A 25189-nucleotide genomic window follows, 5' to 3' on the forward strand; every position below is an offset into this window, starting at 1 on the left:
TACGTAACCTTCTTTATAATTAGAACAATAGAGAAGAGAAGCCAAGATGGCGGAACAGCATGGAAGTTTTTTTTGTGTCTCGTGTGAATGAAATAGAGCCAGATAAACACTAAACTATCCTGCACACCTAGAAAACTGATGGGAAGATTACACAACAATCTGCACAACCTGAACCACAGAACACAGTGGCGCAGAGAGATGAACTGGGTGAGACAGAAGCCGCGGAGGGAAGAGAGTGGTTTCTGCTTGTGGAGGGAGGACGGAGATGGTGGGGAGAATACGGGAAAAGCACCCCACCACCACCACCAAAAGCAGCTGGAGAGAAAGTGGAAAAGTGGAAACAGCCGCAGGGACTGAACTAAAAAGGGAGAAAGGAGAAAGGAGAGGGTTTAAATTCCATTAAGAATGTATAAACAGGGGGAGTGCAGAGTCTGAAACTCCGCAGTTTGATAACAGCAGGTGCTCTGGTGGGAAGGGTGAATCCCCAGGAGCAGAGTGAAGTCTGGGAGGTCTTTGGACCACATGAGGAGAGGCGGTTCCCCTGCTGGGAGGACTCCCCACAGGCAAAGGTCCCATCAGACCCTGGAGAACAACCATATTCGCTGGTGCTGGAACAAGGTTGTGAAGAGTGAAGCCTGGAGCCAGATGTGTGTTGTGATTTTCCATAATCCCTGAAACGCTGCTGCTACATGATCATGTGAACTTTTTCTGGGCTGGGCTGTCACCCAGCGGCAGTTTCTGGGCATCAACAGCAGCACAGTCCCGTGAACTTTCCTGGGTACAGCCAGCACCTGGCCCTTACTTGGTGAGACCCTCCTGCAGAGGGGTAGAACGGGTCAAAGCTGCAGTCCCCCAGAAATGAGGGGTCAGGAAGCACAGCCGCATCTGAGATAAAACTCAGGAGGGAGGTGCCACCTGGCAACCTGATGGCTTGGTAATGGACAGTGTAAAAGCAGGGAGTAGACAGAAGCCAGAGACAAAGGATGGGTGCGCCATTGTTAATCAGGGAGAAGAGAGTTCTGATACTAAAGACTGGGTAGCTGGGTGATGCCATTTTCACCCCTTCCACACATGTACATACAGACCTACATGGGCCACAACAATCCACCTGAGTAAGCTAAGCAGTGTCATCTAGTGGAGAGTGGAGCCATTTCACTAAGCCCCGCCCAACTGGGCCAAGCTTGCTCTTCAGGAATACCACACGTCTCCATGCCTGCTTAGTTTATGGACTATAAATTGCTTCATAGTTTGACTTCTAGGGGAAAATGATGTAATTTCAATCATATTTCAGTCTGTTCACTGGTCCATCTATTCAATTTTCTTTTTCTTTTCATTTATTTTCTTTTTCTTGAATACAGAAAGAAAAAATTATTTTTATTTTCAATTTTTATTAAAAATATTTTTCTTTAATTTTTCTACTATATTTTTTACTTTTTTGTAAATTTTTCAAATTCTATTTTACTCCCATCGTTTCATTTTATTCTATTTTATTCTATTCATTATTTCAAATTTGCAAACGTTTTCCTTTTTTTTTCTTTTTCTTTTATTTTTTTCTCCCCCACTTTTTCTCTAATCTATCAAGCTCCTTTCAACACCCAGACCAAAACACACCTAGGATCTAGCATCATTTATTTGATTTCTCTGTGTGTGTGTGTGTGTGTGTTGTTTTTAATTTTTTAATTTAATTTGTTTTTACCTTATTCCTTTTCTTCCTTCAAAATTATGAAACAAAGGAATTCACTCAAAAGAAAAAGCAGAAAGAAACAACAGCCAGGGACTTAATCAACAAAGATATCTGAACCAGAATTTAGAATCATGATACTAAGAATACTAGCTGGGGTTGAAAATATAGTAGAATCCCTTTCTTCAGAGATAAAAACAAAGTAAAAGCTAGTCAAGATGAAATAAAAAAATGCTATAACTGAGCTTCAATCTCAAGTGCTTGCCAAGGCGGCAAGAGTGGATGAGGAAGAGCAGCAAATCAGCGATATAGACAACAAACGTATGGAGAATAATGAAGCATAAAAAAAGAGGGAGACTAAGGCAAAAGAACATGATTTAAAAATTAGAGAAATCAGTGATTCATTAAAAAGGAACAACATCAGAATCATAGGGGTCCCAGAAGATGAAGAGAGAGAAATAGGCGTAGAAGGGTTATGTGAGCAAATCATAGTGGAAAACTTTCCTAACCTGGGAAATGACACAGACATCAAAATCCAGGAAACACAGAGGACTCCCATTAGATTCAACAAAAACCAACCATCGACAAAGCACATCATAGTCTAAATCACAAAATACTCAAGCAAAGAAAGAATCATGAAAGCAGCAAGGGGAAAAAAGTCCTTAACCTATGAGGGAAGACAGATCAGGTTTGCAGCAGACCTATCCACAGAAACTTGACAGGCCAGAAAGGAATGGCAGGATATATTCAATATGCTAAATCGGAAAAAATATGCAGCCAAGAATTCTTTATCCAGCAAGGCTGTCATTCAAAATAGAAGGAGAGATTAAAAGTTTCCCAGACAAAAAATAAAGGAGTTCATGAACGCTAAACCAGCCCTGCAAGAAATTTTAAGGGGGGCTCTCTGAGGGGAGAAAAGCAATAAATGAATGAATGAATGTGCAAATTATAAATACATACATACATACATACATACATACATACATACATACATAAATACCAAAAGCAACAAAGACTAGAAAGGACCAGAGAACACCATCAGACACTCCCAACTCTACAGGAAACATAATGGCAATAAATTCATATGTTTCAGTACTCTCTCTAAATATCAATGGACTAAATGCTCTAATCAAAAGACATAGGGTAACAGAATGGATAAGAAAATAAGAGCTATCTATATGCTGTTTACAAGAGACCCACTTTAGACCTAAAGACACCTTCAAATTGAAAAGTAAGGGGATGGAGAACATCTATCATGCTAATGGTTGACAAAGCCAGAGTAGCCATACTTATATCAGACAATCTAGATTTTAAAATAAGGACTGTAACAAGAGATGAAGAAGGCTGTTATATCATAATGAAGGGGTCTATCCACCAAGAAGACCTAACAATTGTAAACATTTAAGCTCCAAATGTGTGAGCACCCAAATACATAAATCAGTTAATCACAAACATAAGAAACTCAATGATAATAATACCATCATAGTAGGGGACTTCAACACCCCACCTACAACAATGGAGAGATCATCTAAACGGACAGTCAACAAGGAAACAATGGCTTTGAATGACACATTGGACCAGATGGACTTAACATATATATTCAGAACATTTTATCCTAAAACAGTGGAATATACATTCTTCTCCAGTGCACATGGAACGCTGTGCAGAATAGATCACTGGCTGGGACACAAATCAGCCCTCAACAAGTTCCAAAGATCGAGATCATAGCGTGCATATTTTCAGACCACAATGATATGAAACTCGAGATCAACCACAAGAAAAAATTTCGAAAGATAACAAATACTTGGAGACTAAAGAACATCCTACTAAAGAATGAATGGCCTAACCAAGAACTTAAAGAGGAAATTAAAAAGTACATGGAAGCCAATGAAAATGATAACACCACAGCCCAAAACCTCTGGGATGCAGCAAAGGCAGTCCTAAGAGGGAAGTATATAGCAATCCAGGCCTTCGTACAGGAAGAAGAAAGGTCTCAGATCCACAACGTAACCTTACACCTAAAAGATCTGGGAAAAGAACAGCAAACAAAACCCAAAACCAGCAGAAGACAGGAAATAATAAAGAGTAGAGCATAAATCAATGGTATCAAAACCAAACCAAACCAAACCAAACCAAAACAAAACAAAAACAGTAAAACAGATCAATGAAACCAGAAGCTGGTTCTTTGAAAGAGTTAACAAAATTGATAAACCACTAGCCAGTTTGATCAAAAAGAAAAAGGAAAGGAGCCAAATAAATAAAATCAAGAAAGAGGAGAGATCACAACCAACACAGCAGAAATAAAAACAATAAGACAACATTATAAGCAATTATACACCAATAAAATGGGGAATCTGGAAGAAATGGACAGGTTCCTAGAAACATATAAACTACCAAAACTGAAACAGGATGAAATACAAAATTGTAACAGACCATTACCAGTAAAGAAATCAAATTAGTAATAAAAAAATCTCCCCAAAAAACAAGAGTCCAGGGCCAGATAGCTTTCCAAGGGAATTCTACCAAACATTTAAGGAAGAGTTAAAACCTATCCTTTTGAAGCTGTCCTAAAAAATAGAGATGGGAGGAAAACTTCCAAATTCTTTCTATGAAACCAGCATTACCTTGATTCCAAAACCAGACAAAGACCCCACTACAAAGAAGAACTAAGACCAATTTCCCTGATAAACATGGATGCAAAAATCCTCAACAAGATATTAGCCAACCAGATCCAACAATACATTAAAAAAATTATTCACCACAATGAAGTGGTGAATCCTACCTGAATCCCTACCTGGGATGCAGGGCTGATTCATCACATTAATAAAAGAAAAGACAAGAACCACATGATCCTCTCAACAGATGCAAGGAAAGCATCTGACAAAATACAGCATCCTTTCTAGACAAAAACCCTAAAGAAAGTAGGAAAAAAGTATTATACCTTGAGATCATAAAAGCTATATATGAATGCCAATATCATCCTCAGTGGGGAATATCTGAGAGCTTTCCCCCTAAGGTCAGGAACAAGACCACTCTCGCCAGTGTTATTCAACATAGTGTTGGAAGTCTTAGCCTCTGCAATCAGACAACACAAAGAAATAAAAGGCATACAAATCAGCCAGGAGGAGGTCAAACTTTCACTCTTTGAAGATGACGTGATACTTAATATGGAAAACCCCAAAGATTTCAGCAAAAAACTGCTAGAACTGGTCCATGAATTCAGCAAAATGACAGGATATAAAATCAATGCACAGAAATCAGTTGCATTCCTATTCACCAACAATGAAGCAATAGAAAGAGAAATCAAGGAATTGATTCCATTTACAATTGCACCAAAAACCATAAAATACCTAGGAATAAATCTAACCAAAGAGGTGAACAATCTACACACTGAAAACTATAGAAAGCTTATGAAAGAAATTGAAGAAGACACAAATAAATGGAAAAAGATTCCATGCTCCTCAATAGTAAGAACAAATGTTGTTAAAATGTCGATACTACCCAAAGCAATCTACATATTCAATGTAATCCCTATCAAAATAACACCAGCATTCTTCACAGAGCTAGAACAAACAATCCTAAAATTTGTATGGAACCAGAAAAGACCCCAAATAGCCAAAGCAATCTTGAAAAGGAAAACCAAAGCAGGAGGCATCACAAGTCCAGACTTCAAGCTGTATTCCAAAGCTGTAATCATCAAGACAATATGGTACTGGCACAATAACAGACACTCAGATCAATGGAACAGAACAGAAAACCCAGAAGTGGGTTCTCACAAACATATGGCCAACTAATCTTTGACAAAGCAGGAAAGAATATTCAGTGGAATAAAGACAGTCTCTTCAGCAAGTGGTGCTGGGAAAACTGGACAGAGACATGCAGAAAATTAACCTGGACTGCTTTCTTACACCATACACAAAAAGAAACTCAAAATGGATGAAAGACCTTAATGTAAGACAGGAAGCCATCAAAATCCTCAAGGAGAAAGCAGGCAAAACCTCTTTGATCTTGGCCACAGCAACTTCATACTCAACACATCTCTGGAGGCAAGGGAAACAAAAGCAAAAATGAACTATGGGGACCTCATCAAAATAAAAATCTTCTGTACAGAGAAGGAAACAATCAGCAAAACTAAAAGGCAACTGACAGAATGGGAGAAGATATTTGCAAACGACCTATCAGATAAAGGGCTAGTATCCAAAATCTATAAAGAACTTATCAAACTCAACACCCAAAAAAAACAAATAATCCAGTGAAGAAATGGTCAAAAGTCATGAATAGACAATTCTCCAAAGAAGTTGGACATTCAGATGGCCATCTGCCACATGAAAAATGCTCCACATCACTCATCATCAGGGAAATACAAATCAAAACCACAATAAGGCACCACCTCACACCGGTCAGAATGGCTAACATTAACAACTCAGGCAAGAGCAGATGTTGGCAAGGATGTGGAGAAAGAGGATCTCTTTTGCACTGTTGGTGGGAATGCAAGCTGGTGCAGCCACTCTGGAAAACAGTATGGATGTTCCTCAAAAAGTTAAAAATAGAACTACCCTATGATCCAGCAATTGCACTACTAGTATTTATCCAAGGGATACAGGTATGCTGTTTCAAAGGGGCATATGCACCCCAATGTTTATAGCAGCAATATCAACAATAGCCAAAGTATGGAAAAGCCCAAATATCCACTGATGGATGAATGGATAAAGAAGATGTGGTATACACACACACACACACACACACACACACACACACACACACACACACAATGGATTTCACACACACACACACACACACACACACACACACACACAATGGATTATTACTTGGCAATCAAAAAGAGTGAAATCTTGCCATTTGCAACTATGTTGATGGAACTAGAGGGTATTAGGCTAAGCGAAATTAGTCAGAGAAAGACAAATATCATATGACTTCACTCATATGAGGACTTTAAGACACAGAACAGATGAACACAAGGGAACAGAAGCAAAAATAATATAAAAGCAGGAAGGGGAACAAAACATAAGAGACTCTTAAATATGGAGAACAAACAGAGGGTTGCTGGAGGGATTGTGGGAAGGGGATGGTCTAAATGGGTAAGGGGCATTAAAGAATCTACTCCTGAAATCACTGTTGCACTATATACTAAATAAGTTGGATGTAAATTAAAAAAAAATAAACAGTAAAAAAAAACCCCACAATAATTAGAACCATAGATATCTATGACAATTCTTATGCTCATCTAAGGTTTGGGCTCTAGGTTTTTCACAGTCACTGTGGCACGTGTACTGCAAGATCAAGGGTGCCCTTTAATAGAGAAATAGGTTGGCTTTAACTCACCCTCTTTGCTCCTAGATCCAAGCCTCTCTCCCTTCCTGAGCCTACTTGACAGCCAGTTCAAATGCTTGGGTGGTGAACTATATAGAATGGTAACCAGTGCTCTTAGTAATTCATAGATAATTGGGGGCTTGGTATGATTTAGAGATACCCATACCCCTAATATTTAAAGAATACATTTATTCCATTTTCCTCACACAACTAACAGACCCTCAGTTTTCCTTTTTAACACTGCTGAGACAAATAGAGAACTCATGAGACTGGACCACCACTTTACATCACTGCAAGAATTTCTCTGTTCTTTTCAGTTGACCTAGGTCTAAAATGAATGCAGTAATACACATCTATTCTGAGGCTCCTTGAAGGACAGAAGACCAAAGAGATAGCATTTTGAGTAAAGACAATACATGGCAGGAGAACTTTTCTGCATATAGCCACTGTTCGGATGGCAAAAGAGCTCTGTGTACCCCAAGGGATGGTCCCTTGATAACAGTTTCCATGTCTATGATGAATTTAAAAGCCAAATTTTCCCTTTTTGTGTGTTTTCCCTTTAGAAATACCAATAACTGCCACCTGGACCCTTCAAGATAATTTTGATAAGCATCATACCATGAGTATTATCGACCATGTCCCTGGGGCTGGAACGGTGGTAGTCACTTCATCAGAGTATGTTTCAAGTCTTGATAAACTAATATGTGGCTGTGAAGATGGGACCATTTTGATTACACAGGCTTTGAATGCTGCCAAAGCAGGACTTCTAGAAGGCGGTTCTTTATTAAAAGGTCATTGAATTTTATGTAACCTTATTTATTTAATTTACTTACGCTTCAACTTTAACAAGCTGTACTAAGAAGGTTGCCGAAGCTTAAAAAATGTGCTGACATTTACTAATTAATGTGTACATATTTGAATGTTAAAGTAAAACACATGTCTGGATTTTTTTTAAAGTCATTGATACAATGAGAAATATATTTCTTTTTTCCCTTGATCTTTCTGCGCCCTTCACCAAAAGCAACTGCTATTAAGTTTCCTTATACCCTTCTTGAAATTTTCTCTGCATATGCAAGTACATAGCAACATAGCAATATGCATTCTTTTAATTATATTATACAATATATTATATATTATACAAACTATACACTTTACAGAAATACCCTGAAACATAACTTAAAATATTTTGGAGCACATTCTTTATGAGTTCATTTTAAATGACTAATAATAATTAAATTTTCATTTAAAAAATCTCTTAATAATGGGTGTTTCAGTTTTTGTAGTCTTTGGCTACAACAGAAAATGCTGAATTAACCATCTTTGTACATATATATGGTCATACCTATAGTATTAGTTGCAGGACTAGAATTACTGGATCAACACTTAGGAATATTTTTAATTTTGAAAATTTATCTAAAAATGTTCTCCGTAGAACATCTGTGTACAAGTGTGTCCACTAACAGCCTATGAAAGTGACTTTTTCCCCATACCTTAGCCTACTTTGTGTGCTATTAAACTTTTTAGTATTTGCCGATCAGAACAAAATGGTATCTTCCTGTTTTAATTTTTATTTCTCTGTTAATGAAGCGTAAATATGTTCTTACACATTTTTGTGTATCAAAAGTGAATACCTATTAAATAAAGACTGTTATGCAGAAGTTGTCTTATTTACATAAGACAAGGAAAGGAAGGAAAATGTAGGAAGTGATTGAGATTTGGGGATGTGTAGATAATATCTAATATTTTTTAATGCATGGATCCTATTAGACTGTTAGGTCCTTAAGAGTTAAGGCCAAATCTCAATTTTTAAGACACACCTTGTTACCTTGCCTACCACCTGTTCTCAGCTTACTTTGACTACTTACTAAATGTTACTAACTTGTATTCAGTGATTGCCTAAAAGAGAGGAGGGATAGCAATGAACCTAGGAGAGGTTAGTACTGCTCAACAGCTCAACAGCTACGATTAAAAGTTAGTGAAAAAGCTTAAGACCTTAGCACTTTTTATGTAGGCTGATTTTTCTCATCCAGAAAGCAAGCATAAAGCTAAATTGGACTTGAATATCTGAATTAATATTCATTAATTGGTTTGCTAAGGGGATATAAACTGAGGATGTGCCTCCTGTAAGTGAAATAACTAATGATTCTTTAACTGAAGTAATAATGATTCTTTGGGACTCTTTTTTAGTTTGTGTAAAGAGGGTTTGTAGTCTGTGGTCTTCTCTAATTTTTTTTGTATTTAAAATTTTTTTTTTTAGTTTTAACTAATGATGAAGAGGCAGTATGGAAACTGAGTGTCAGTAGTCCTGTGTTCTAGTACATCTGTGGTATGAAATACCCACATTCCTACCAAGTGCTAGTGCTAGGAAACGAAGGACATTATCTTATTTATTCTACACAACAGTCTTGTGTGAAACAAGGCTATTATTGTCCCAAGTTTTTCAGATGCAGTACCTGTGGCTTAGAGGGGAAAAGCAACTTGTCATGGTGACCCATCTAGTAAGTGACATACCTAGAAAACCAAAGCATTCATGTAATAGCAAAGCTATGCTCTTAAACATTATGCTGTGCTTTTTCACACTTGGATTCAAGGCACATAACTTCTTTGAGCCTCAGAGACTTTACCTGTAAAACGAAGAGGTAGAACCAGATAATCTAATATTTTTGGAGGCAAAAATGTTCTGTGAAACTTTGCTTTTCTTTTATACTAGACTTGGTTATGCTTATTGAAAGGGCAGCAGTGATGTTCTGAGATTAATTTTTGTAGAAGCGAAATGGATGAATTGTTCACTCTTTTAGAACAGCCTTTGTTATTTGATGGCACTGGAATTAGTAACCTGCTAACATCCTTAAAGAATTGGTAGACTTCGAACAACCGGCTTTAATGCTTCATCAAAAGCATGACATAACTTATGAGGAGACGCTTGCCTTTGAAATGGTCCACTGATTGGTCATTCATTTTTTTAACCAACAGCCTCGCTTTAATTATGTGTATCTTCTTTACATTAAAATTTTATAAAAGAAAATTTCAACACTATTTCTTGAGCAAAAATAATTTTTTCATTATTTGGTGTTTCGTTGTTTTCCAGATTCCCTTCCTCATAAAGTTCTCAAAGGCCATCACCAAAGCGTTACGTCATTACTTTACCCACATGGTCTCTCTTCAAAATTAGACCAAAGTTGGCTTCTATCTGGGGACCAGGACTCATGTGTCATCTTGTGGAATATCTTCACTGAAGAAGTTTTGCATAAATTCTTTTTGGAGGCTGGTCCAGTAACAAGTCTTTTGATGTCACCAGAGAACTTCAGAGTAAGTTAAGACAAACAGTAAAACATAACATAATTTTTTTTTAATTTTTTAAAAATTTACTTAGAGAGAGAACATGAGATGGGGAGGGACAGAGAGAGAGGGAAAAGGAGAATCCCAAGCAGGCTCCATGTTGTTAGCATGGAGTCCGACGTGGGGTTCAAACTCACAAACCACAAGATCTTGACCTGAGCCAAAATCAAGTCAGACGCTTAACTGAGACACCCAGGTGCCCCTAATTTAAAAGTTATATAACATTGCATGGGGCGCCTGGGTGGCTCAGTCGGTTGAGCGGCCGACTTAGGCTCAGGTCATGATCTCGCAGTCTGTGAGTTCGAGCCCCGCGTCGGGCTCTGTGCTGACAGCTCGGAGCCTGGAACCTGTTTCGGATTCTGTGTCTCCCTCTCTCTGACCCTCCCCCGTTCATGCTCTGTCTCTCTCTGTCTCAAAAATAAATAAACGTTAAAAAAAATAAAAAAAAAATAAAAGTTATATAACATTGCAGAATGTTTAAAAACAATGGGTTTTTACAATGGGAACCCATGTTCCCACAGAAAAGAAAAGTTCTATATATTCTTAATACAACGGGGTAAATTTTATGAATTCCTTTCTAAATTTTTATATGCATTTTACTATGATTACAGCTTATGCAAATAATTTGATTCTAAAGATTTTGTCAATTCTTGGCTTTACAAAAGTCAGTTAATTTACTTTCTTCCCCCCCCAATTCTATGTCTTAATTTTAACAGTTTTATTTTTTTAATTTTTGTTATTATTTTTTTAATGTTTATTGTATTTTTGAGAGAGAGACAGAGTGGGCATGTGTGTGAGCAGGGAAGGGGCAGAGAGAGACGGGGACAAAGGATCCAAAGCAGGGCTCTGGGGTGACAGCAGAGAGCCCAATGCAGGGCTGGAACTCATGAACCATGAGATCATGACCTGAGCCAAAGTGACACGCTTAACTGACTGAGCCACCCGGGCGCCCCGTATTATTTTTTTTTAAGAAAAGTAATTGACACCCAATATGGAAGCAATTAAAATATATAGGATTCTATACATTAGAAAATAACTTTTGCCTTCAATAATTTACTTTTATAACAATATTTATAGTTATTATTTTCCTTTTCTTAAATAGGTTTTTGTTTGCTCTCTTTCATTTGTTTAACAAATACAGAGTTTTAACAAATTTCTGAGCATCTACCTTGGGCAGGACAAAAGGAACTATTTACAGATAATATTTTCTTATGCAATATGAATTTAACTTCAGTTTCCATAAAGCTGACATCTTTGTTAAAATATGAATGATTAACTTTTGAGTTTCCTGAGTTTGTCAATTACTTGCCAAAATTGGCAATTGACTTGCCAAAATTATTTCTCTGTAATAATATTTAAAAACTCAGCTTCAAAGTAAACTCAGAGCAAACTTACACTGTATTTTTGTAGTAAGGCATCATGAAAGAAATAAATCAGTGAAACAAAGTTAAGGGATTTAAAAAAAAGACTTATATATGGTGATTTGGGATACTTTGATATGTCTTTTATTCTGAAGTTCCCTCCTTTAACCATTTTTTTTTTTTCCTCAAAGCTCCAGGACAGTAGTCAAATCCTAACCTCTTTTACTTTTGCCTCAGTCATAAATGACTTAATTCCAAGGACCATAATCCATTGAAACCAAGCCAAATAAAAAGGAGGTTTATTGAAAGGGCCTAAGAGGCAATATTTTAGACATACAAGACAAAACACTACAGCAAGGACTCTGTGCAGTTTGAACTTATATTCAGAAACCAAGGTTACTCTTCAAGTTTCCTATCCCAAAGGAGTCTGTTTTCTGTGATTTCTCCTTTTCTTTTTTAATGTTTGTTTATTTTTGAGAGAGAGAGAGAGAGAGAGAGAGAGAGAGAGAGAGAGAGAGAGAGAGAGAGAGAGAACAGGGGAGGGGCAGAGAGAGGGGGACAGAGGATACGAAGCGGGCTCTGCGTGCTGACTCAAACACGTGAACCATGAGCTCATGACCTGAGCCTAAGTCTGACATTTATCCACTGAGCCACCCAGGTGCCCCTTGTGATGACTCCTTTCTCTTGCTTGTTCCTGTAACTTCTTTTAGCAATTTCAAATGTGTAGAAAAGAGAATCTGATTGTCCTAGTGTGGGTCTCTAGTGTATATCTACCTCTGGCTATAGGATCTGTGTTCACATGTTGTGTGTATGTTCACATGTTATATGTAAGTATAATTTTCCTGAAGTGCATTGGGCTCTCTATTCTAGAAGCTGTGGGCTGTGCTGGTTCTCTAACAGGTAATAGTAGTAGGGAGGCAATGCCATCTGCCTTATTCTACGAGTCTGGGTTCCCCATATATCACACCTGTCATTTTGTGATTTTTTTTCCCCTTGGGATTTTTGTAGTCTCCTTAGAAAGAATTAGGAAAAATAACTTGCTCCCCAACACCCCACAGAAAGAGATCAGTAATGGGCATGGGGAAGTTCTCAGGGGATCCCAACGAGAGCTTTAAACACAGCAGCTGAAACTCTGGCTAGGTACCCTAGTGAAGGTAGGAGCATCCACATTGCAAAAAATGGTTAGAAAGGAAACAAAGACGCAGAAGAACCACTACCTACTCCCCATCTCCCCCTCACCCCATCCCACCCACCCCCCATCACAGGCTGACTAACACATGGCCCTTTGGTGAGGCACAGACCTGCCCTAACCCTCCTCCCAGATTAGCCTCACAGCAACCAGCATGGATGGTCTTTGTCCTAAACTGTGTTCAAGGTAACCACATGCTGACTTTTTAAAAAGTATCTTAAGAATCTTTGTCCTGTGAGCCTATTTTTGATCCTTGTGTCTTTGAAGCTGTGCATTCAGTTGGAACTATCTAATGCTTACCTCTTTTAGATTGTGTCTACACTGAGTTTCCTGTTTGGATTAGAATCTGAATAGTTCTGGGAACACCAAATCACATTCTGAGGCTCTAAGTGGAAAATATCAGCTCATGATACCCTTGGGCCTAAGCTTGTGTCTACAAATAGCTTCTTTTTGTGGCAACAAATTAGTTCTGGGGTTTATTTTATTCTGCATTATTTCCGATGTCTGCCTCGCTGCCTGAATTTGCTGAGTGATGGTCAAGTCCTTCATTTATCTTATAAGTAGATTTGGCTTGGAATTCTCCTTTTTCACTGTGTCTCTTGACTTTCCTAATAAGTTGCTGAATTTAAAATCGACTTGGTGTTTAAAACCCCTCTTTATAGTGTTATGTGAAGAGGTCCTATAGAAAACAAAAATGTCATTTTGTAAATGGTGTTTAAACAAAATATTTTTATGTCACTAGGGGGGGAAATCTCATTTAATTTTAAGAAAAGCATTTGATTATTCACTTACAAATAACTCTGTTTTATTTTGTTCTGTTTTGTTTTCCCATAGCTAAGAAGTGATCAGGTAATTTGCTGTGTGTGCAGTGACCATTCTGTGGCTCTCCTTCACCTTGAGGGGAAGAGGTGCCTCCTGCATGCCCGGAAGCACCTTTTCCCTGTGAGGATGATAAAATGGCACCCAGTTGAGAATTTTTTAATTGTTGGATGTGCTGACGACTCCGCTTACATCTGGGAAATTGAAACAGGTAAATTGGAACGTTACCCCTTTGATTCTTTACATATTTATGCATCAAAGCATTTGGCTGGGTGGAGAGTTCCAGAGACTACATGGTGACCACCTCACCTGCTTTAACCTTTGGTTGGGCTGCGTTTAATGGCTTTGGTTGAAGGCATGTATGGAAAATAAAACACAGTGGCCCAAGTCAGATCTTGACCAACTGATGATTAGCTGACAGAGCATTGCACAGGAATGAGCCGGATATTTCTGGAAGCTATAAATAAAAACATAAGTTATCTACTTTAATTATTAACAAGAGAGAAATTTAGTGTCCTACTAGTCTCAAATTATCATTAAATTCTGCCTTCTTCAGCATACTCATGATCTCAGCAACATTTTGAGCTAATTGATGATCAGTAATAATGGAATATAATTAATTACAAAACTGCAAAAAGTTGAGTCAGGGAAACTGAAAACTGAGTGGCTCAATTGAACTTTTGACGTCGTCGTGTGGAGAATGTACAGTTTGAACTTCAAAGTTTAAACAAAAAGTTTTACAGTGTAACTTAAGATTGAGAGTAACACATTTCAGGCAGATGCTGGGAACTTATCAAATAAGGCAAGGTAATTAATGAACGGGAGTCAGGGGAGTGTGCTTGAGAGTACATTTCACTGAAACCATAGCATGATATTTATTGATTAATCAGTGGTGGTTTTATGTTGGGGGTTATTAACAGACTGGATAGTTTATAATATTATAGTTTAGAGTCATACTTCACCAAAATAATTGCTATTTTCTTTACATTTGACTTTCATGTGTTAATGATGATGACTAATGTACTGGTGTATGGAGGGTGCAATATAATTCTGTCTTACGTTTGTACCTTGCTTTACAGCTTTGATGGCCTTCCATATTCATTTCCCATTAGATTATCACAACTTCTAGTGTAGGTGGAGGAGGTTTTATTCCCCATTCTATTGATGATGAATTTGTAACTGATTTGTACATGTGCAAGATTACATTGCTAATAAGTGGTGAACCAGTATGAGGGCCCTGTCTTTCTTTGCACAATATGCACAAAATTAGGAGAGTTTTAGAATTCTTAGGTAATCTATCAACCTGAGTGACAATGGAGTATAATGGATAAAATGAGCTCTAAAGCCTGGGCTTGCTTCCAGGACCTGCTAACAAAGGTTGGCCTTGGGCAATAACTTGGCTTCACTGCATGTCAATTTCTTCATCTATGAAATGGGAGTAATGATACCACCCTCCTGTCAGGATTAAATTAACTAATACTCACCATGCTTGTAAACAGTGCCTATAGGTGCTAAGGCCTTAGTAATAGTTAACTATTATTAATATGATCAAAGAATGCGGTAAAATCTTGATTTCTGCTTGTGGAATCTAAGTCTGTAAAACACATGCACTTAAAAATGTGTGCAATTGCATTGTTTTCAGTTGTGAAATTGTGAATACTGGCTAACCAAACCTATTTTTCCTAGAAAATAGAATCTAGTGAGAATAAAGAGATTTCTGGGTACTGACAAGTGTTTACACTTCCATTGCCCCATCGGGATACCTCTCGGCCTGTGCAATTTTTTATTTATGTAGTTTTTGATGGGGTGGTCAGTAAAGGGGGGAAGCCAAACCACTAGTACGTCTTAAATCTGTATTTATTCCCACATCGCATTTTAATTTTATTATTTTTATACTCCCCAATCCATAACTAAATATTGTAGAACATTTGAAAACTACAGAAAAAAATAAAGAAAAGCAAATAATCCTATCCCACTGCCTAAAGATAACTGCTATTAATATTTTGATCTGCTTTGTCACACATCTTTCTATGTCAATAAATAGATGCGTATATTGTGTTTCAGTCATGGTCCTGGCAGAAAATTGAATTTAACCTGGGTAGGTCAAATGGAGAGACTTTAATGAAAGGACTATTTATAAGGGTGTGGATGGGACTTAGGGAACAGATAAGGAATGGATAGTGAGGCTCCCATCACCCAGACACTGGTAGTATCAGGAAGCTCTTATCACTTCCCTAGGGCTGAAGCAACAAGAAGAGAAAATAGTGTTAGTGGAACCCTGTGAGAGTCGAGGCTATGGAAGAGTGGTCATTCATTCCCTGAAGTCATGGAAGACAAACAGCTCCTCCCAGAGATGCAGGACTGAGACAAAGAAAGAGTTGGAAGAAATTATTTTCTCTCCCCCTCTGCAATCACATTCATTAGTTTGATCCAACTGCAAGTCGGAGAGGAGGGACATTCAATTCTAGGCATTAGGCAGGGGCACAGAGCAGATGCAGAGGAGTAGGGAAAGGGTGGAGTAGGTTGTCAATGGACAGTAATTGGCATTGTGGCCACTATGGACCACCATACTCTAGCTTGGGAATCTTCTATAGCTGGTCATGTATATTTTTTCCTTTAAAAAAAAGGTTTGTTTTAGAATTTCCATATCAGGAGCCCCTGGGGGGCTCAGCCAGTTAAACATCTGACTCCTGGTTTTGGCTCAGGTCATGATCTCGCAGTTCATGAGTTTTGAGCCCCGCATCAGGCTCTGAACTGACAGTATGGAGCCTACTTGGGATTCTCTCTCTCCCTCTCTCTCTCTCTGCCCCTCACCCACTCACTCTGTCTCTCAAAATAAAAAATAAATAAAATAGAATTTCCATATCAAATAATGTGTACACGTTTAGAGCCAAATAAAACTATGAAATGTTTGTTTCAAATGAGACTGTGAGGCTATTTATCTCATGGTTATCTACATTAATACTTCATAAACAAGCTTAACTCAACCTTAGACGGAACGTATAACTGATGAAAATATTACTAATAATTACATAAATGCATTCATATTTGTGATGTGCCTCTTCAGTTTTTCAAAATATCCTCCCATTAGCAATCTCATTTGAATCCCCAACACTGTGCACATGGCTGACACCCTAAATTTCCTCACTATGCTCATCCTTTCTGGATAAGTTTATGTTGTTCCTTTTAGTCTGTGTTTGGTATTGGCTTTATTTTGGGTTGCCTTTAACCTCTGCAATTCCAATTTTGTTTAAAATGTAATGAACTACTTTTTCTTTCCTTAGCTGGATTTCATCTGACTAAAATACTTCCATCACATTCACTGTGCTAGATGTCTGTTGCATCATTTCTCTGTAGAAGTGAGAAAATTCAGGATCAGAAAGCTCTTCTGTTTATAGTTTCATAAAATTAGTGGAAAAATACCAGCTAAGGCCGAAACAATTCGAAAGAGGCCTATGAGGCTATAGAATGTGCTTGCTCACTGATTTACCTGGCACATGGATACGTAAATGAATGAATTAACTAACAAATTTTCTTGGACCTTAGATTGAGTAAAAATGAGTTTACCTTAACATTGACCCATGTAGCGGCTTTTACATCATGGCTGCCCAACTGTAGGTAGCTTTCTTCTCCAACTCTCCCCTAAGATTTCTGGAGTTTATGGGGCCTGTCTCATCTCTTCAGGTGTAAGTCTGTGTATTTTCTACTCCAGGCAATTTTCCTGGGTTTTTTTTCCTTTAAGCTTTGCTAGAAGGTTCATACTTAGTTCCATGTGTGACTAGACTTACTCCCTGCTCCATTTCCCCAGTACTCTGCCTCCTCTAAATACATGAAGGAGGGATAAACTGACAACAAAGCATTTTCCAGATCTTCCAGCATTAGAGCACTCCAGAGCTCATAGAGAGAAAATAGGAGGTGTCAGTGGGATACAGATTTGCGGGAAAGGGGCCTAGAAAGAAAAGGCAGGGGAAGGGGACTGAAGCTAAAAGTAATTCATTCTCAACTGTGCCAGAAGCCCGCTTTGGTAGAAGGTCGAGGGTGGGGCATAGGTCAGTCCCTGTGCCACCTTCCCCAGGTGTGGAGGACAGAATATGAGAGTTTGTCAGTTTTTCACAACCCTTTAAAACAGCCTATTTTCACTTTATTCATGAGATTTATGTATTCATTTATTTATTCTCTGGGGTAGGATGCACAAGCATACTCTAGAGCCATATGTCCACATTCCTATTTTATCTCGAAATCCTAAGAAGTGTTTCTTACTGTGACAGGTGGCATAGTCGGATGCATGCCAGGGTAAAGTTTGGAGCCATAGGTGGGCATGTTCATCCCCGGGGGAGGCAAACAACCAAAGCAAGGAAGTATTTATGTAACAGTGAAGGCCCTCATCTTCTGGCTAAAAATGCAGCGCTGCCAGGTTGGGAGTGATGAGGGCATCTAGTTTCTCTTATTGATTTGCCGGATGTCCCATGATGTTTAGGCCTGATTAGGAAGGGAAAAAATTGGAGATGTCATTTTGATTAATATTTGAGCTCCCGCAATGTGTTTGGCACTGACAACTCTGGGCGGCTTTGTCACCCTCGTTGCTGTGAGACACAATAGGGATAATGTAATACTGATTTTGTTCCCCTAAAATACACACCAGAAATAAATCTCAGCTCTGAGCTCATTATTCTTTTAAGAATTGAATTTAAAATAATTCTGAGGACTTTACTGTTCACTGTACTAGATTTACATAATAGAAAACTTGTGTCATGAATTTCTCATGTGTTACTAATATAACACTTGTTATTATTCTTGAAGGTCTTCTGTTAAGCTTATGGTCTGTGTTGCAAAATATGCCATATTAAGCAATGTGTGTGTGTGTGTGTGTGTGCGTGCGCGTGCATGTGTGTGTGTGAAAATGAAACCAAACTTACTTGCATGAAAAAAAAAATTCTTGATAAGATATGTCAGGAAAACTTCTGCAAAGAACTGGATAGTAAAGTTTTTCAGTTTTGTGGGCCATATGATCTCTTTTGTAACTACCAAACTCTGCCCTGTGGCACAAGAGAAGCCATAGAAAATATATAAAAGTGTCAGTGAAGCTGTGTTCCAATAAAACTTTATTTACAAAAGCAGGTAGCAGGCTGGATTTGCCCTGCAGTGTGCTTTATAGACTTCTAAGAATGATGATAGTTCTTTTTAAAGATCGTGATTTTCATAATATCTCATTCTAAAGCAGCTTATAATTTTTAATCCATTATGCCATGTTAACTCTGTATGTTTATACCCATTTTGCTAGTGAGGAGATGGAATGCAGAGAGATTTTTTTGAGTCTGAAGATCCCCTGACTAGGTATAGGGCACCTGCACTAGGATGTGTGTCTCTTTGGGTTTGTTTCCCACTGTACTGTACACAGCAACACCTCTTGCAGAAGTGGGTCAGCTTTTTGAGACTGTCAAACAGGGAATTAGATAAGGAAAGGTCCAAGAAGAAAAGAAATGGCTTCCAGGAAACCTGCTGATGCTCTCCTCAAGGAGAGGGTCTCTGGCTATCTCTCACAGAGGCTGGCTCTCAATTTACACACTGTTCTAACAGCTCTGGTCATCTGATTTCTCAGATGACAGATTAGAAACAGCAAATTGCAAGTCCAGAGAGTGTTAGTGGCAGGCACTCTGACAGCACAAGTGACAGCTGATGGGAGGGAAGGAGAAGCAAACATGTGTATCACTGCTTAGGGCAGTCTTTCCTGTGCCCATGGGAGGATAGTCACCCCAAAACATGCTGAAATGTTTTCCCCTGTTTGCGAAGCACATAGATACGCTTGCACGGGTTATGGGCAGCTGCCAGTCCATTCCCATGACTCCTGCTGGTGAGGTGAGTGCTCCTTGCTTCAGGAAGAATATTGAAAGGTATTCCACCAATGGTAGACTGCAGTCCTAAGGAAGTCTGAGAAGTGGCTTACAGCCCAGAGTTCAAGGGAGACTGAAGTTGTTGCCAGTGACTGGGTAGAACTCAGGGTCCATGTGAGTCTATTTTTGTCCATTTATTCCTGTTTTTGCTCAGGTAATGTGAGCTGTGTGACCTTGAGCAGGAAGCTTTACTCCAAGAGCCTGGCCTGAGGACCCAGCCTCTGGTTATGACATGGTTTCTGTGGGAAAACACATTCTGAATCTTAAAACAACTATCTTATAAACAGACCATTGGAACAAAGCCTATGCATACGAAATTAAGGAAGTCAGGAAGAAGAGAGTACATTTCAGAGTTATTTTTACCACAGGTGTTAAATTTTCTTTCTTAATTTCTTTTTCTTAGTGAAATTAGTACCAGTTAGAAAATTATTTAGTCTATTATGATACCATATACATGAAGAATTTATTATTTTGTGGCTTCAAAATACATAGTCTTAAAAATATTAAAAATAAAACTATTTATAAAGGTAAGATAAGGTTTGTCAAGTAATAGCTAATAGGCCATAATTTTAGAAAATATTTAGCATTTAATCTTCTACTATAGATCTGAGTTTGCTTTAATTGTTTAGGGTGAGGGATATATACTTGTATGGATGACACAAATTCCCAGAAACGTGTAGTCATATTATTCCCAAGAGAGTAGAATCATGTGGTTAAATTCTTACTTTGCCACACCAAAATATCATACAAGGTCACTGCATGGAGAAGTAATTTTCCAGCCCACAAGTATTACCTTGTTTCCTTTATTTATAGTTGTATAGCATATAAAATATATATTTTTTAATTCCACTAGTTACCAACCATACCATTCTGATGGGCGGTTTTGCTTGGTTTTCTCATCAAGGTCACCCCTCTGCAGATACAGGTGCCTTGTCAGCACAACCAGATGATGACATTCATTATGTGTGTGTGTTAAGGGTAGATTTTGGGTATGCAGCATCCGGCAGGTAATTGTCTCCCCAGTATGTTATTTTCTCAAAGCCACGCTATTTTGTTGTGGTAGATTACAGATGGAACCCTCTTGGGATGATTGTTTTTAGAAAAGAAAAATAGGATACATTAAAGTGCAGGATGGGATTTTTCCTACATCACCTTTTCCATGCCCTTTTCTTCTTTATTATAATAATTACTGATGTTTTTACTCAACATGTATTTTTAGTTTGCTGCCTATTTTTTGAATCTTATTTCCTCCTCTCTGGCCCTTGTTATCACAGCTACACTATAATTTGAGATTTTGATTCATGTAATATTGTATGTGTGTGCATGTGTGTATATGTTCATGTGTATGTACACACTTTAGTATATGAACTTTGCAGGTTAACTACTAAAATATTTGCTCAATTGTCAAAGTTTAATGTCTCAAGTGGGAATTAGCATCCAGAGAAGTTATGATCATGAGCCCTGGGATTTAGACTGCTAGGTTAGAATTCTTGTTCTCTACCCTTTCCAATCAGTGTTACTCCAGTCTACTTTGAATTCCTCAAAGATTCACCATCTCTTCATAGAATTTAGCACTAAATAAATATTAACTGGACTTACTATAAATCCTTCATATATTACCATAGCAGTTTGCATTTATGACTCATTATTCACTCCTAATGTATCAAATGAATGTTATTGCCTAATATTTAGATACAGTAGATTCTGCCTCTGTTAATTTGTTCACTCTTTGGCAAATCATTAAATTAAATTGATCAGAGCCTTACTTGATGTGACGACACTTAACACAATGTTGCAGAAAAGACGTAGGACATTACTATATGTAAGAATACTGGATTTATTTTTATTAATGTCACTTATTTACTAATTTATTTTTATTAATTATGTATGTGTTTATGTATTATAAATATATACACGTATATACATACATACACGTGTATACATATACACATATATGTGCATACATATAAACACATATGTGTATACACAAACACATGCATGCATATAAGCACATGTATGTATGTGTGTATATATATGTATGCACACATACATACATATATATCTACATACACATACACCACATGGTTGCTCTAATAAAAATGAAACTACAGCAAGAAATAAAAAATAAGAAATGAGACTTCATAAAATTAAAACCTTTTGTGCATCAAATGACATTATCCAGAATGTGAAAAGACAGCCCATAAAATGGAGGAAATTATTTTCAAATTATATATATATATTAATATTTTAATGTTTATTTACTTTTGAGAGAGAGAGAGAGAGAGAGAGAGAGAGAGAGTGAGTGGGGGAGGGGCAGAGAGAGAGGGGACACAAAATCTGAGGCGGGTTCCAGGCTCTGAGCTGTCAGCACAGAGCCCGATGCAGAGCTCAAAACCCACAGACCGTGAGATCATGATGTGAGCCGAAGTTGTACGCTTAACTGACTGAGCCACCCATGCACCCCTGCAAATTATATATTTGATAAGGGTTTAATATCAAGCGTGTATATAAAGAACTCTTACAACACAAAGACAAGCAACTCAACTTTACAAAGGAAAAAGAACTCAAATATTTCCTTCTTCAAGGAAGCTATGCAAATGACGGACAAGCTCGTGAAAAGATTTCAACATCATTAGCCATCAGGGAAATGGAAATCAAAATCGTGATGAGATACCACTTCACACTTACTAGAATACTTATAATCAGGAAAAGAAAGAGGGGAGGAGCCAAGATAGCAGAACAGCATGGAAGTTTTTTTTTGCATCTTGTGTCCATGAAATAAACCATCCTGCACACCTAGAAAACTGATTTGAGGATTAACACAACAATCTGCACAACCTGTACCACAGAAATAAGCAGGTACGCGACACGGAGAGGTGAACGGGGTGGGGGGGGGTGGGGAGAGAGAAGCCGCAGAGGGCAGAGAACGATTTTTGCTTGCAGAGAGAGGACAGGGATGGGGGGTGGGGGGGATACGGGAAAAGTACCCTCCCCCCCACCAAAAGCAGCTGGAGAGAAAGTGGAAAAGTGGAAACAGCTGCAGGGACTGAACTAAAAAGGGAGAAAGGAGAAAGGAGAGGGTTTAAATTCCATTAAGACTGTATAAACAGGGGGAGTGCAGACTCTGAAACGCCGCAGTTCGATACCTGGCTGTGCTGGTGGGAAAGGCGAATCCCCAGGAGCAGAGTGAAGTCCAGGAGGTCTTTGGGCCACATGGTGAAAGGCAGTTCCCCTGCTGGTAGGACTCTCCACAGGCAAAAATCCCAGTGGATCCTGGAGAACAACCACACCTGCTCGTGCTGGAACAAGGTTAAGAGTGAAGCCTGGAGCCAGATGTGTGTTGTGATTTGCCATAATCCCTGAAACGCTGCTGCTACACGATAGTGTGAACTTTTTCTGGAGTGGGCTTGCACCCAACCACAGTCTCTGGCATCGGCAGTAGCGCAGTCCCACGAGTGCTTCTGGGGGCCTGGGGGCACCCAGCCATTGCTCGGTGAGACCCTCCTCCAGAAGGTCTGAGCGGGTCAAAACCACAGTCCCTCAGAAGTGAGGGGTCAGGAAAAACAGCCGCATCTGAGATAAAACTCAGGAAGTAGGTGCTGCCTGGCAACCTGACGGCTTGGTCACGGACAGTGTAAAAGCGGGAAGGACAGAAGCCAAAGACAAAGGACAGGTGTGCCAATGCTGAGCAGGGAAAACAGAGTCTGACACTAGAGGCCGGTAGCTGGGTTACGCCATTTTCAATCCTCTGGTGCATGCGCACACACCTACAAGCGCCACAACAACGCACTCCGGTAAGCTAAGCAGCGCCATCTAGTGGAAAACAGAGACGTTACACTAAGCCCTGCCTAGCGGGGCCAAGCTCGTTCTTCAGGAACACAGGTCTCTTTGCCTGCTTAGTTTATGGACTATAAAGTACTTCAAAGGTTGACTTCTAGGGGAAAACGATGTAATTTAAATCGTATTTCAGTGTGTTCACTGACCCATCTATTCAATTTTCTTTTTTTTTCTTTTTTTTGTTTTTCTTTTTCTTGAATACAGAAAGAGAAAAAAATTATTTTTATTTTCAATTTTTATTAAAAATATTTTCTTTAATTTTTTCTACTATATTTTTTTACCTTTTTGTAAAATTTTCAAATTCTATTTTATTTACATCATTTCATTTTATTCTACTTCATTCTATTCATTATTTCAAATTTTCAAACGTTTTCCTTTTTTTCTTTTTTTTTTTCTCCCTCCACTTTAATCTATCAAGCTCCTTTCAACACCCAGACCAAAACGCACCTAGGATCTAGCATCATTTATTTGATTTGTGTGTGTGTGTGTGTGTGTGTGTGTGTGTGTGTTGTTTTTAATTTTTTAATTTGCAGGTTTTTTTAATTTTTATTTTTTTAATTTTTATTTTTTTTACCTCATTAATTCCTTTTCTCCCTTCAAAATGATGAAACAAAGGAATTCACCCCAAAAGAAAGAGCAGGAAGAAACAACAGCCAGGGACTTAATCAACACAGAACAAGCAAGATGTCTGAACCAGAATTTAGAGTCATGGTAATAAGACTACTAGCTGGGGGGGGGGTGGGGGGGGGTGCCTGGGTGGCTCAGTCGGTTGAGCGGCTGACTTCGGCTCAGGTCATGATCTCAAGGTCCGTGAGTTAGAGCCCTGTGTCGGGCTGTGTGCTGACAGCTCAGAGCCTGGAGCCTGTTTCAGATTCTGTGTCTCCCTCTCTCTCTGCCCCTCCCCCTGTTCATGCTCTGTCTCTCTCTGTCTCAAAAATAAATAAACGTGGGGCGCCTGGGTGGCGCAGTCGGTTAAGCGTCCGACTTCAGCCAGGTCACGATCTCGCGGTCCGTGAGTTCGAGCCCCGCATCGGGCTCTGGGCTGATGGCTCAGAGCCTGGAGCCTGTTTCCGATTCTGTGTCTCCCTCTCTCTCTGCCCCTCCCCAGTTCATGCTCTGTCTCTCTCTGTCCCAAAATAAATAAACGTTGAAAAAAAAAATTAAAAATAAATAAATAAATAAATAAACGTTAAAAAAAATTAAAAAAAAAAGAATACTAGCTGGGGTTGAACATAGATTAGAATCCCTTTCTTCAGAGATAAAAGAAGTAAAAGCTAGTCAGGATGAAATAAAAAATGCTATAACTGAGCTGCAATCTCAAATGCTTGCCAAGGCAACAAGGTGGAGGAGGAAGAGCAGCAAATCAGCAATATAGAGGACAAACTTATGGAGAATAATGAAGCAGAAAAAAAGAGGGAGAATAAGGCAAAAGAGCACGATTTAAGAATTAGATAAATAGGGGGTGCCTGGGTGGCTCAGTCAGTTGAGAGTCCGACTTTGGCTCAGGTCATGATCTCATAGTCCGTGAGTTTGAGCCCCACATCGGGCTCTGTGCTGACGGCTCAGAGCCTGGAGCCTGTTTCAGATTCTATGTCTCCCTCTCTCTCTGAACCTCCCCTGTTCATGCTCTGTCTCTCTCTGTCTCAAAAATAAATTTAAAAAGTTAAAAAAAAAGAATTAGAGAAATAAGTGACTCATTAAAAAGGAACAACATCAGAATCATAGGGTTCCCAGAAGATGA

The 25189-nt window shown here is 38.6% G+C and overlaps 1 protein-coding gene across 1 annotated transcript in view; it reads left to right on the top strand.

Annotated features, from left to right (window-relative positions):
* Positions 1-25189, top strand: part of WDR72 (WD repeat domain 72) — a 203600-nt gene that overhangs the window by 21129 nt on the left and 157282 nt on the right. Inside the window, exons 10-12 of the mRNA XM_047074452.1 lie at positions 7576-7803; positions 10101-10321; positions 13736-13931. Coding sequence (XP_046930408.1) covers positions 7576-7803; positions 10101-10321; positions 13736-13931 — 645 coding nt within the window. The remainder of the gene's footprint in view (positions 1-7575; positions 7804-10100; positions 10322-13735; positions 13932-25189) is intronic.

The sequence above is a fragment of the Lynx rufus genome, unplaced genomic scaffold, assembly GCF_022079265.1.
Source record: "Lynx rufus isolate CCGP_SWC_20201006 ecotype Redwood Valley unplaced genomic scaffold, mLynRuf1.p SCAF_13, whole genome shotgun sequence".
NCBI lineage: Eukaryota > Metazoa > Chordata > Mammalia > Carnivora > Felidae > Lynx > Lynx rufus.